This window comes from Ictidomys tridecemlineatus, chromosome 4 (assembly GCF_052094955.1).
Source record: "Ictidomys tridecemlineatus isolate mIctTri1 chromosome 4, mIctTri1.hap1, whole genome shotgun sequence".
Lineage (NCBI taxonomy): Eukaryota > Metazoa > Chordata > Mammalia > Rodentia > Sciuridae > Ictidomys > Ictidomys tridecemlineatus.
In genome coordinates, this window is record NC_135480.1 from 136,499,483 (window position 1) to 136,514,284 (window position 14,802).

Sequence of the window (14,802 nt, forward strand, 5' to 3'; positions counted from 1 at the left end):
GTCACTTATTTTCAGCCTTGATTCTCCTTCACTAGTCCCAAGATCATCCACCCAGCCCAGAAGCAATGACATCATCCTGTGATAAACCAAAGAACACAGCGTTTGATAAATTAGTCTACAAGGACTAACCCAAGAGAAAGATGCCCCGTAGTTTACAGAAATAAAGGGAAAAAAAAGTTTTGCTGGAAACTAGCCAGTGATAAGTCCTAAGTGACCTACAATTTAGTTTTTTCTTGGGAAACTTTAAAATTGATGATTCTCCCCTCTCTATCTCTCCACCCCAACCCAACACACATACAAACACTTAAATTAAATGCTAACAGAATCGGCCCTGGATGAGTAACTAGTAGTCTTCTAACCTCATAATTATGAATATTTGCTTAGAAAGTTAAAAGGCCCTGGGATTATTTCTACTCCCTGCACTGTATTCAGACTAGTGAACACTACCCAGCTTTATTTTGGTTGAGAAGTTTCAACTAGAGAAAACAAGGCACAAGCCTGGGAACACTGATATGGAAAAGATGGTATATTTTTACAGCTGTAGGAGCCTCTCAGTATAGGAAAATTCCAGACTTCCAGTACTTATTACAAAAATATCAGCCCTTCAGTATACATACACATACACTCACATGAATACACAGTTTGTCATTTGGGGATACTGGGAAAGGCATCAAGGAAAGACTGACTTGTAATAAATTTTGGTTTCAATACTGGCATGGTATCCAAAATGCAATTTTCCCAGGAGAGAATTAGCTTCTTAAATAATGCACAGATTATAATAGTAACTTAATACTTCTTTTGTGATGCTAATCCTAAATTAACATAAAGATTAACATACAAATGCAAACAAGATGAATATAATGTTTTACAGGACAATGTTAAAATATTATATATTATAAACAGAACAATCTATAAATAATTTAAAACCTACATTTTAAAATATAGCTATACTCCCAGAAAGCAGTAAAGTTTAGGAAATGAATGCATAAAGGACATTTTCAGAACACAGTTTCATTTTTGCTATATAAAATATTTGTATAAAAGGCAAAATATGTGACATGTGAATAAACTATAGTTACAAACATCCATTATAATATAGAGATGGAAAATGGGCTATGTGACAACCTACTCTAGAAGTAAACGTAAAGTGTGACATGGCATAAACCATTTAAAAATCATCCTTAAATATTAGTTTTGGTTTTATATTCTCTGCTTATGCTGTTTCTTCAGCGCTCAATGCAATCCTCAGTTTTTAAGTCAAATAAGGGAAGATACATTTGGGAGTTGAAAGTAATCACCCATGTGTCTGTTTTTATCCCTTAAGTTAGTACAGGACCTGCAGTACAAATAAGAGCACACAGTTATGTGAGGCAGAGATAATACTTACATTTACCCAAAGAGAATTGAAATATGAGGCAAACTTCATGTTTATCTGCCCGGTGAGGATAACAGCACGAATTATTTTGGAATCCTCATCTTATACACCCTGATAACACTTCCAATATCCCAGTCTCAGTTTCTTGACTCCTTCCAACCCACTAGCCCTCACGTCTTCTCTATCTGGCCAGGCCACCTGCATGTCCACGTCTTGGACACGTAGGATATCTGTATCATCAAGCAGGACAGCTGTATCTAGTAGTTCACAAAAGCTCCCTGGGAAGGCTCTGATCTTTCCACTTCTGCGACTCTTATCAAACTGGCCCTCTGTTTTAATTTCGAGCCCCAACCCCACCCTGTTCACTGGGTTGGTAGATCCAATTTTGGCTCCACCACCTTCCTCATCACCTACACACTCGTCAATCATTTCAAATATGGTACCCTGTAGTCAAAAACTGTCACCCCTAGTTTTCCAGACTCTCTTTCTCTAACCTCGGTAAATTCTAACTCCTAATGTGTCCTTTTCTAATCTCACGCTAATGAGCATTAGCAAGAAAACAATAGAATAAAGCAAGATCACTAAACTGATGGTTCATTTTTTTCACTCATTCATTTTCTCAGTTCCTGAGCAATAACTAAGTACAAGTGGGAAATAACTTCACTGCAATTTGGTGATCATTTATTGTGACTTATCTTTGATTTTTATTAGAATTTCCTAAAAATGTCCCAAAACAATGATAGGTGGAGCATCCAGATATTAGTTTCACCCAGTTCCTGCCTCTTTGCAGGTGACCTCCACCTTTTCGGTGACTAATGAGATGGGGAACATCCTACACACCAGCTCACTTCCTTTCCACCCCAACATGAACCTCTCAGATTCTCCACTTACCCTTCACTCCTCTGTCAAGCCTCACCTGTCAAGCCTCCTGTCCCACATGACCACACCCTACACTGCTCTAGGTGCTGGGGACACAATCAGCAATGAGGCACTGTCCTGAGCTGAAGGAGCTCTCTGGCTCCTGAAAGGGTAGGTGTGTGATTACACACACACACACACACACACACACACACGTACAATCAGGGAGATAATAATTTCTAATTTCTCTTGGACTTGCTTAAAAGTGAAAGGGAACATGAAAAATGGCTAAGGGAGGTGAAATGATTTAGTACAGTTTTAAAAAAATTTTAAAAGCAAAATATAACTGATGTTTGCTAAAGATGTAACATATTTCAGGTACTATTCCCAAACTATTGTGTCTGTATGTGTGTGTTTTGCTGGGGACTGAGCCTAGTAGTTGAACCCAGTAGTGCTCTACCAGTGAGCTACATCCCCAGAACTTTTTTTTTTTTTGAGACTACTATCACTAAGTTGCCGAGACTAGCCTTGAATTTACAATCCCTGCCTCAGCTCCCTGAGTACCTGAGATTATAGGCATATACCACTGCATCTGGCTCTCAATTTGTCTAAAGAATTTATTTATTTATTTATTTAACTTGTAAATGGAGGCAATACCTTTTTTTTTTAATTTATTTGTATGCAGTGCTGGGAATGGAACCCAGTGCCTCACACATTTCTATGCAAGCACTCTACCATTGGGCTATAAGCCCAGCCCATTCAAATTGCTTCTAACTAATCCTTTCCAAAAATCCTGTAAGGGAAGTACTCATATTATCTCATTTCATACATGAAGAAACTTCTACAGGTTCACTTATATTGAGGTAGATGAGTGGTGGAATTCATCTGCAGAGAATTTTTACTTCTTTCCCCACCTAAATTCTCTCCCATCTACTCTGCATTTCTCTCAGCACTTCTTTCTATCTCAAATAAAACCAAGGCTGACGATATCCTTTACATATAGAATCTGAAGGGGGAAAGTCAGATATATAGAAACAGAATGGGGCGGGGTGCAGCGGACCATGCCTGTAATCTCAGCAGCTCCAGAGGCTGAGGCAGAAGGATTACAAGTTCAAAGCCAGCCTTAGCGATTTATTGAGGCCCTGTGTAGGAACCAACATATGGAAGCAACCTAGGTGCCCTTCAACAGATGAATGGATAAAGAAGTTGTGGTATATACACACAATGGAATATTACTCAGCCTTAAAGAAGAATGAAATTATGCCATCTGCAGGTAAATGGATGGAACTGGAGATTATCATGCTAAGTGAAAGAAGCCTATCCCAAAGAACCAAAGGCCAAATATTTTTTCTGATATGTGGATGTTAATTCACAATGAGGGGGTGGCTAAGGAAGAATAGAGGCCCTTTAGATTAGACAGAGGGAAGTGAAGGGAGAAGGGAGGGTATGGGGATAGGAATGATAGTAGAATGATTTGAACATTATTAACCTATATGCACATACAATTACATGACTGGTGTAACTACATAATATACAATCAGAAGAATGAGAAATTGTACTCCACTTATGTATGTGTCAAAATGCATTCTATTGACATGTATAACTAATTATAACAATTTTTTTTAATTTTAAAAAAAGGGAAAAAAATAAAAGAAAAATAATTTTTAAGATAACCAATGCTGAACCTATATTTTTTTGTGCCTAAAACTGGTCCTACCCTAATTTTACAAATGAGTCCACTTAAGAGAAAATGGAGAAAGTAAGTGAATGCAATCATGTAGGGTGAATACTTCTTGAGACCCAGTATACAGCAGGAGTACAACAGACAGTAATTTATATTCTCTTAAAAATGGTGAACTGGGGCTGGGGTTGTGGCTCAGTGGTAGAGCGCTTGCCTCGCACGTGTAAGACCCTGGGTTCGATCCTCAGCACCACATAAAAATAAATGAATAAAGGTACTGTGTCCAACTACAACTAAAAAATAATTTTTTAAAAAAATGGTGAACTGTCCTAATTTTACAAATGAGTCCACTATTCTACTGGTCTCAAGGCCAAAACGTTGTCGTTATCTTCACATTCTCCCTCCTCCTCATCCTCCACTTCTCCTGGGTTATCAAGCCCCACTGAATCCACCTCTACCAGAACGCCCAAATCCTTCTGTTGTCAGTTTCTGTTTTTCTTACCAATAACCTTGAAACACACAATAGCCTCTCTGCCTCCATCAGTCCATTATGTATAACTGTCACCAGTGGACATGGCCTCCAGACATAAATGAACATGCTATGCTGTTCAGAGCTCCATAATGTCTGTCTTACTGAAGGATGGTCATGGGTAAAAACGTCCTACCCGATTGAGAGCAGAGAATGTCTCACGGTGTGGAACACTACCTACTGGACTCTCCGGTGTACTGAATCAACAGGTTGTTGCCAATCCTCCTCGTGAGTCTTCAATGTAACTTCTTATCCTCTCTGGTAATGTTGAAACTCCCTGCAGATGCATTTATAGGCTTATTTAATCTGATCTGTAGTGGGGTCATTTTTTGACTCACATCTGGTTTCCCTTATTCTGGTAACAGCATTTCATTTTCCTTTAGGGAACTGTCCCTCCCCAAATGTTGGATTGCCTACCAAAGGTCAACATCTCTCTCACTTCAAGGCTGGACACGTGACCCAAGCTGACCCACCCAAGTACTGCTACCCCTCTGGACAAAGAGACTGGCCCAAGTGTGGGAACCCGACCTCATTCAGTGGTCAGAACCAATCAGAGTCTTGGTTGGGGGTTAATTTCAACACTGGGTAGAAGAGGTACCAAAAAGCACATGAGCGTTGCTGCTTCGTGGGGAGCACCTGTCTGAGAATAAAACTAACACAGGAAAACAGAGAAATAGTGGACATTAGTGCTCTCTATAGCTTTTCAGCTAGATAGGCAACCAATTACTCTTTTACAAATCATATATCTAGATGTTTCAGAATTGAGAATTCTTCAGATGAGATAAGTTACAACACAGAGCATCCTGGAGTACGTTATGTACACCTTTACCTGGATTAAGGCCAACATCCCTGTAGTGAAACTCCTTAATATTTCTGCAGCAAAACAAAATAATACCATAACTAATGTCAGTTTAGGGCAGAAGAGGCTTTGCCATGAGGAATGTGCAGATCAGGTTAAGGTCTGGTTCATCTTCTGCTTTCAGAACTGCACACAAATTCCCTGTGTCTGCATCTGCTTTTTAGTTTTGTTTAAGCAATATGAGTTGGGTTCTCGGTGTTTCCACCTAAGTGCCTCATTATATCCCTCATGGGACTATCCACATTCCAGTTTTATTTCCCACTACTCTTCTATACACAGTGTACTCAAATTCAAATCTTGCAACCTCTACATCATACAGGCCTCATAAACACCAGGCCTGTCCAAGCAGGACATAAGAAGCCTTAGCTGTTGACTTTCTGGTCAGCTGCTCCAGCCCTACATGTCTCCATGTCTCTTGGGCAGAAAATGAAGTCATCACCATCCTGTTATGGGAGAAATCAGTCTCAACAGTGACTCCTCTCCCTTTCAGCCTCATTAAATCCCCAGGGCCAATCACAAGAATCTGGAAAATCACAAACTGCTCAAATCTAGAAATCCCCATTAACCACAGCATGCTCTTATTTTCTTTAGGGCAGTTTTTGCATCTTCTTGGTGTCCTTTTTAGATTATATAATGGTCTCTATGCCTTCCTTTGGATAATATTGTTTGAACACAATATTTATAGCAACCCTATAAGTTCAAAGGAACAGGCGTAAAGTGCCCTTATTCAAAAAAATAAAGAACTGGGCTGGAGTTGTGGCTCAGCGGTAGAGCGCTTGCCTAGCACATGTAAGGCTCTGGGTTCGATCCTCAGCACCATATTAAAAAAATACATAAACAAAATAAAGGTATTGTGTACAACTAAAAAATAAATATTTAAAAAAAGAAAGAAAGAAAGAAAGAACCAACCAAGGGTCAGGTTGGTTAATCAAAGGAAATACTCCAGAGTTTCACTCAAACCCAACTTCTGCTCTTCTTTTCTTTCTTGTTTCTTCTTTTTTTTAATTAGTACATATTAATATACCAAATAATGGGTTTCATTGTGTCATATTCATACATGCATATAATATACCTTGATCAAATCTACCCCCACCCTTATACTTACTCCCCTGCCTCCTCTGGTCTCATTTTCCTCCCAGGATTAATTCACACTGAAGAGTTTATTGGCATTAATTATTCTTCCTTGGTGCCTTTAGAGGTGGAGATTTGACTTGTAGAAAGTAGAGAGAATATCACGTAAGTAATTTCACTCTAAAATATGTATGAATTTTATTTTTTATAAAAATAAAAACTGATGACTGGGGTTGTGGCTCAGTGGTAGAGCACTTGCCTAGCACAGGTAAGGCACTGGGTTTGATTCTCAACACCACATTAAAAAATACATAAATAAAATAAAAATTAAAAACTGATGGACATATATATCTATATACATGTATAATTGCATGTGTATGTATTATTTTCTAGCATGCATAAATGTCTATAAGCATGTTTACCATTCAGGAAGTCAAAGGTGGCTTCTTTGTCACTAATCCAATCTGAATTAACTGAAGCCAACACCATCCTGTTATGGGAGAAATCAGTCTCAACACTGACTCCTCTCCCTTTTAGCCTCATTAAATCCCCAGTGCCAATCACAAGAATCTGGAAATACAGTCTCAAGTCATAGCAATGCCTGGAGATCCTTCAGCCTTCGGGAAAACCCAGACACTGCTTCACATAACTTGAACCAACACCACAAATACTCCTCCCTGCCCAGGGGACATTTCTGGGTCAGGACTCCCTCTCTCAGCCAAAGAGTCAGAGAGCACTGGATATTTTCCCAGCATACTACCCTGCTTCTCTGGCTGACCTTTCAGGTTAAGACTTCTGGATATCAGCCCATGAAAGATAGTAAGAAGGCAAATTCAGCTGCTTTGGGACTCCTCAAAAAAATAAATAAATAAATAGTTTTTCATTTCAAATATACACTGAAAATCCCCATTTCTTGTCTATGAAGTTAATGCTGCAGACACAGACCCAACAACATCAGGCTGTGCACTCCAAATTGCTTTTTCCAGTCAATATTCCCCTGTTCTCCTGTTTACTTTATCACAAGAAATAAGCATGAGAAATAAGCACGTGAGAGTGGCTGGCAGAGGTCAGGGCTGAGGCTCTTGGGTGTGAAGAGCTGCTGTGTGCAAAGCCAAACGTTTCACACAGGGATCAACCTGGGACTACAACATCAATTTACTCTTCTGTTTATAAAATGCCTAAGAACTGGAGGATCTGGGGGATCACAGCCCATTCCCAAACAGCCCAACAGACTAGCCATGCATGTCCTGTATTTCCAGTGCCATCCATAAGCACCCAGAACTCAATCCCTACCATATATCTGCAATTCAAGCATCCTATTACTCAAAGGTCAAAATTAATCTGCAGAGTGAGTGGGAGGCCTTCAGGCCATCTATGAACCAGCTTCTTCCTACTTAGTTGGAAAACTAGTCTTCTGATTTTACTTGTACAAGCTGTAGTCTAAGAATTTAAAAGAATATAAATTCAAATATGATTTAACATAATAAGCTTAGGCAAGATACTCTATAAAATAATCACTCTTCAGATATTTTCTTCCCCTTTCTCCCATCTCCAACAAGTTTATGTTATAATACCTAATAAAGCTACAACAAGAATCAGTGAGAGAAGGGTGGCACTGCCATGGGAAATCAGCCATAATTGTTTAGAATCAAACATACAACTATTTAGCTATTTAAAATTGTTAGTTGAATTAGAAAATCATTTTCCATGTCTACAAAGCCCGTCTAACTAGGCCATCAAAAATGTGTCTCCCTAATCTTTACATTTTGCATTTTCCATTTTTAAAATGTCTTCCTTTCTTGGCATCTCAATAAAGTTTGGATCTCACTTAGTTCAACCTTTCTCCTCTGATTCAGATTCAACAAACCTTTTACTGCAAGCCTAACTATGTGCTGAGCAATGCATAGTTAACTCACTCTATTATCTAGAGATTTATCATTTTACAGATGAAGGAACAGGGGCTCCATTAAGTTCAGTGACTTTCCCGCTTTTGCAGCCTGAGAAGTGGCCTTTGCAATTTCGAAGTCCACAGGCTGTCCATGGGGACTCCAGGTAAAATATTTCCTCAGTATGCCATGCATCTAATTTTATCCCTCTGGAGTCTTGTTCAAGATGAATTATATGGTTTGGGGAGGGGGTTTTTGCCCCTCGTAATCTCAGGCTTGGAATCAAGGATTATAGGCAACTCATAGAAGGATAAACACAGCTATTGCACATTGCAAACCATCTGTTCAAAAGGGATCTTCTTCCTGGACTCCAATAACCAGAAATTAATGCCTCTTTGTAGATTTTGTCCAAACTAAGGTCTACAATTAACAATATGTCCAGTCGTATTCCTTTATGTCATTTAAACTCTGTAACAAGTAGACTGTTAGTTCAAAGGGTCAGAGCACACAAATTAGTGAAAAGGACAAAGGCCTCTTCCTCCTCCCCCAACAGGCCAAGAGGCATGCACACCTCCTACCCCCAGCCACCCTGGTGGTACTAGATACTAAAGGGACTTGTAGTCAGAGATGGAGCTCCTAGGGAAGAAAGGCAAAGCATTCTATAGCTGATGTTAATATCAAGCAAACATGATATATGCTGACATAATAGCAGCAACTAAAAATGATTATGGCTGGGTATCACTTCAGAATTTCAAGGTATAACCATTAACAAAATATAAACATTTTTGTAAAACCTACCAAAACATAATGCTATCTCCATAACCAGAGGCAGGAAAACCCTCATTATTGTTCCGTTCTAGAAGACAAGCATGTCCTTTTAGCTTGTTTGATTGCTTCTAGTATCACTCTGCACATCCTATCTTTTCTAAACAGAAGAGGCATAGCTATTCTTTTCGGTATACATCTCTAGGCCAGAAATTTTACCTCTTATTACTTTTAAATGCTAAGATGTTACAGAAACCATTACATTGATATTCTGAGTGTACCTTTACTATGGTGAAAATTCACTACCTTACTCACCTCCCTATCTTACTGAAGATATCAAAAATACTACCAGTACAGTAGATGATTTCAGAAATAGTAACAGGCTCTAGTTTCAATCTGCAACACAGGAGAAGAGACCCCCCAAGCCCAACTGGGTAAAAATTTGTAAATTGACATTTGTAAATTGGTTACTGCCCTTAGCTGAACTACAGCTGGTTTATTGATGAAAAGAAAGAATAACAAAAGGATGTGTAAAGTGTTAAAAGGTCAGTGCAGTAAAGGATGAATAAGAAATACAGTTGGCCCTTACAATTCAATGATATTGCATGTGTGAACTCAATTTACCACCCCAAAGACTTAGCATAGGCATATGCTCCTTTGATCTACAGAGGAAAGGGTTTATACTGTAGAATAGCTGATCCTTTTACACTGGTTATGGCATCAATTCAAGGGGACCTGTGTAACCTCTGTAAGCTATAAATTTCCTCAATGAGGTTGTAAAAAAACACATTAAATAGTACTTGGTGTTATTTATATGTAAACTTTCTTAGTATTACTTTTTAAAAGAAAAAGCCAAGTAAGGTTGGGGGACACTGCAATGTTTGCTTGTTCAAAAGTGGTTTGGGTAGCAATTTCTGCCCCCCTCCCCATTGATTCTACAACATCTAAGTTCTGTTCTGTGAATTCAGAAAGATACCAATGTCTCTGCCCTTGTAAGTTATGAACCTTCTTAGCATCAACAAATCCAGGTTTATTTGAACTCAATATCTGTGAATTATGACTAGGTATTTGCTTCCAGTTTATTGAGCCACTGAATTAGAATACAGGGAAATAGAAATATTACTTTTCTCTCCCCATCTGGAAGATCCTAAAAGGCAGGATCCATGAGAGATGGTCCTGAGCGAGAATTCTAGGTTTTGCCACTCTCTAGCTGGGTGATCCTATGGCATCAACTTCCCATAAGTCTTGGTCTCCTCATCTGCTGTATAAAAAGTATTATTCAAAACAATTTAAATTTAAAAAAAGAAGAAACTGTGTGTTCAAGAACTTATCCTACTAAATATGGTTGGTATATGGGAGATGCTCATGGTTGGCTGAACAGGAGACATCTCTGAAAAGATTAACAGGCCTTCTGCCCTTTAGTGTTGGTCCCCTCTGTGGCCATCCTGGGTATATGCAGTGCTCAACTTTAAGCTTTGGTAAAAAGACTTGAACAGACTCTGTATTTTCTTCCATAGAAAATGATGCCAGTAGAATCCTAACAAGTTATTAGAAAACAACTCTTCTGCAGATGACAGGAACCCAGGCAATAAAACCTGACTAGCTTCCCTTACTTCCTTGGGATAAGGAAGAGATGAGGAGAACCCAAACCGTGCCGCTTGCCCAGGTCTTAGTCCTGGGCAGAACTGACTTCTCTGGAATATGTCCTCCCTCTAGGAGGGCAAAGAGCAAGACCTTGAGCTCCTCTGACTGAACGCATCTCTTTCTAATCTCAAACTCAAGAGGCCAGGCAGCAGGGGATTAGGGCGGGTGGGGACAAAGGTGTCCTGCTGCTCTGGACTTGGAGAGCTATAACGCCAGACACCACCCAAGGCTTTCTTGCTCCAGCTACACCAAATGGCACTTTCCTCTCCCTTCACCCTAGCAGAGCATGTCAGGTTGTGTACACCCCAAGCAGTCCCAAAAGCGCGCCTGCCAGAAGCGCGCCCCCACCACACACACATTTACTCTCTTCCCAGGCCGACGGAGGTTCCTCCTAGCCCAGCTAGGGCCCCCTCCTCCGGTCAGCTACAGAGAAGCTTTTGGGAGAGAAGGAAACCGTAAGGGGCCACTCATAGAGCCCTCTAAATCACTATTTCTCTCAGGGACGTGGGGGAAGGGAACGAGAAAGCCAAAACCATTTTTGCCCCGGAATACCTCCAAATCTGTTACGCTGCCAACATCCCATAACATCCAATTTATTGACACGTCCTCGCATGGTAACTCCGCCAAAAGCCGGTGAGCAGACCCCATAAAAAACGTGCGCTCCTGCAGGCCACCCAACTCTGACCCCACTGAGCCGCCACCGGGCATGACACTTTCCACCCTGGGAAAGATACCCCATTTTCCCTCGGCAGAACCGGGTCAGAAGTTTCCCGCTCCAATCCCCAGATCCCAATCAAGGCTAGGAAGCCACAGGATCTCCCCCAAAAGCTGCACTTACACCGGGTCCCGCCCCCCGTTCCCTCCCCCTTCCTCTCTCCTCTACTCCAGCTCCGATCCCCGCGCTCCAGCTTCTCCAGCGCCCAGAGGTTCTCTTGCCCAAGAAGAGGAAACTTCTTTCTGAGCTAAATTCAGGTCAGAACAGGAAAGGGTTTTTCTTCTCCGCCAGCACCAAGGATGCGTTCACCCCTTACCCCCCAAGAAGAGCTCATTCTCCCCCTCCTTACGGCCACCCGCTGAGACCTTTCCTCCAGCTACTAATGCTCCTAGACCTCCCAGGTCAAAAGGTCTGGTAGAGTCACCACGGGGACACTACAGATCTTTCCGGAGACCCTACCTGTCCCGCGTAGATTTCAACACCCAAGTAAACAAAATAAAATTTCCGGCAACTTTTGGTGTACGTAGGTATCTTGTGTGAGGGGGAGAGAGCGCGCGCGCGAGCGAGACAGCGTAGCGCAAGAGTTAGGGCAAGCGGCAAGAGCACATCTGGAAGAGGGGGAGGGGGATTCGAAGCGGAGGGGACGAGTAGCCCCCAAGAGCTTCCAGGCGGAGGGTCCCCCCCGACATTAGTTACCTGTCCTATGTTGATGAATCCGTATTTGCTGGCTATGCGGTTGGCCTCCGGAAAGCCGCCGGCGATTTTGACTGCCCAGTGGTTGGTGTAGACGCGCGTCCGGCACACGGGGAGTAGGCAGCCCCCGAGCAGCGCCAGCACGCACAGCAGGTCCAGCCGTCCCGGGCAGCAGCAGCGGCCCCCCCAGCCCATGGTCCCTTCGCCTCGCGGCTCCCTTTACTGGCTCGCTCGCTCGCAAGATCGCTGGCTCTGCGCACTAAGCGGCGCGCACAACTAACTTCTCCGGCCTGGGCCGCCCAGGCGCGCAACCTCCGGAGATCGGCAGGAGGCGGCAAGCCCCAGCAGAGAGCAAAGCAGTTAGCCTCGCGCCAGCTCCTAGACCATCCCTGGGGCTGCAAGGACCAGTGCTCGCCGCTCTCCGACCGGCGGGGCGGTCAGCGAGAGATTCCCGGCTCCGGAGCAAAAGGCGGCGAAGTGGAGCTGGCGCCCTCAGCAGTAGTGTCTCGCCGGCTCGGCTCCTAGACTCCCAGACTAGCTTTAGCTCCTCTCTGGGCCCCAGAGAGCGGCTGAGACGATCAGCCAGGGCAGTGCAGGCAGCGACTGGGCGCCCCCTTTGCTGGCCCAGGCTCCGAGCGCTTCCCTGCTTCCTGCGCTCTCTCCGGCTCCGAGCTGCGCGCGGGGACTGTGAGTGGCAATGGCAGCAGCGCCTGCCCTGCATAAATGACTCCCCCGCCCCCTATCACCCCTCCTTTCCCACCGCGCTCTCCTCCTCTCGCTCCTCCGCCCTCCCCAACGCGGCCGCAGCCAGGCACCAACCAGGTCCTAGTGCCTCCGGCTTATCCCAGCCGTAATCCTCCAGGGTCCCGGGCAGCAAAAGGCGAGTCTTTCCAAAGGGCTGGGAGGAAAACTCCAGGATCGCGGTTTTACTTCCTTTTCTCTCCTCCTGGCTGGATTTGTATTAATTTAGCACTACTTCCCGAAAGGCTAACGAGATTTACACGCTGGTACGCGTTAAGTGCCCCGAAGATTCATTCATCCTCTCACTAAACGTCCTTAAACAACTAAGCATTTAAGAAGGTCACTTGTGTGTCAGTTGCTGAACCAATAACCCGAGATTTTTACTTCGCGAATTCTTCATGCTTTTCAGCAACTGTGTATTTAGCAAATTCTACTCCCAGGAGAAGCTACCACCCGGGACAGTAAGTCGCATCCTCTCCTACAAAAGCCAACCGCCGAGGCTCCAAAGCCAAGTCAATTGCCTGCCGACTTTCGAAATCTGCGCATCTGATACAAGGCAGCGCCACAGGAGAGTGAAATTTCAGCCATGAATTCAGGAAAGATATTTCAATGAATATTTGGAATGCAAGTCGATGGACATGTTGGATCAAGGGAATAACTTCATTCGTTTGTTGGATTGCATCTGATGAGTGCTTCTTTTTCTCCACCAAGGGAGAAGTTTTCCAACTTTTCCAAGCACAACCCTGGAACCTGATAGTCTTTGATAAAAAAAAAAAAAAAAAAAAAAGGACCACCGAGGAAGTTGGGATGAAATATGTGGCAGAACCGCCTTCATTACTGCATCAAGGCACTGGGACTGCAGAAGGCAGGAGGGAACTGAGATTTAACCCTCTTGCTTCGCTTTTACAACCTCTTTTTCCATTGGAGTTAAGGAGGGCAAGTTGACTTATTATAAAAGGAAAAATTAACCCTTATTAAATAATTCAACTGGCCTTAAAATTAGACACTAGATCCCTGACTCCCACCTCCTTTTCCCCTCTTCTCCTTTCATTCCTGTTATCCTTCTTTCTAAGCATTAGTTGAATGTTTGAGATTAACCCGTTATACAATGATTTTGTTATCAGAAACATACTTCAATTCCACTAGCACCTTGGAACATGTAACATTTTGTGACGTTTTATGCATTGCATAAAGTATGCTGCTTTATTGAATCTTGCAAATAAAACCACAAAGTAATATCATCCCCACATTGTTTGATGAAGAAGTAAAGAATCAGAAGAACTAAGTTATTTGCAGAAGAGTACGTCTTTTATTCATGTATTTGATGAATTGACCACATTTTTTTTTTTTTTTTTTAGTATCTAGCATGTACCACATCATATTATGTTGGAAGCTGGAGAAAGGAGCAGGGGAGGCTGAAAAGATTATTGGAATTCACACTCTGAATCTTCTAGAATAAATGTAGCTTATAATGATAAAATAATAATAATAATTATTATTATTAGGTGGAAAAGCATATACACTGCCCTTGGGCTTTAGAGTTTTGATATGGTCTGGCTACTGGCCAGACCCTTTGAACATATACTGTACCATTGTATATTATGACGTGTTACAGTAAGTTACCTCATGGTGCACTGTAGCATGTTATTGTATGGTGTCACATGTTATTTTATATTATCATATGTCATGGTATCTTCAGGCATGATATGTTATGGCAAGTTATAGCATGTTATGGTCCATTTCAGAATGTTATAGTACTGTATTACTGAATGGAGTCTAAAAAGTTCACAATCTATTAGATCACTGTTAATTGTCAGAGTGACCATCTGTATCTGTGCATAGGGATGTGGATTTATTTCACTAGAAGCTGTCAGTTTCAGATGGAATTAGAAAAGTTCAATCAAGATCTAAGTCTTAATGCACATAGGAGGGATAGCTAGTCTTTCTTTAGGTATCCTGGCCTTTTGCTCTCAGGTGGGAGGGAA

The 14,802-nt window shown here is 42.2% G+C and overlaps 1 protein-coding gene across 6 annotated transcripts in view; it reads right to left on the bottom strand.

Annotated features, from left to right (window-relative positions):
- Pcsk5 (proprotein convertase subtilisin/kexin type 5) overlaps positions 1-12,818 on the bottom strand; it is a 432,587-nt gene extending 419,769 nt beyond the window's left edge. For 3 of the 6 annotated variants that reach the window (XM_078047477.1, XM_040285657.2, XM_078047479.1), the window contains exon 1: positions 12,080-12,809. In XM_078047477.1, the coding sequence (XP_077903603.1) occupies positions 12,080-12,271 (192 nt within the window). In that variant the 5' untranslated portion in view covers positions 12,272-12,809. Of the gene's footprint in view, positions 1-12,079 lie in introns of all 6 variants that reach the window. The other 3 variants (XM_078047476.1, XM_078047475.1, XM_005324113.5) reach the window with 2 other exon arrangements.
- Positions 12,819-14,802: the final 1,984 nt, after the last annotated feature.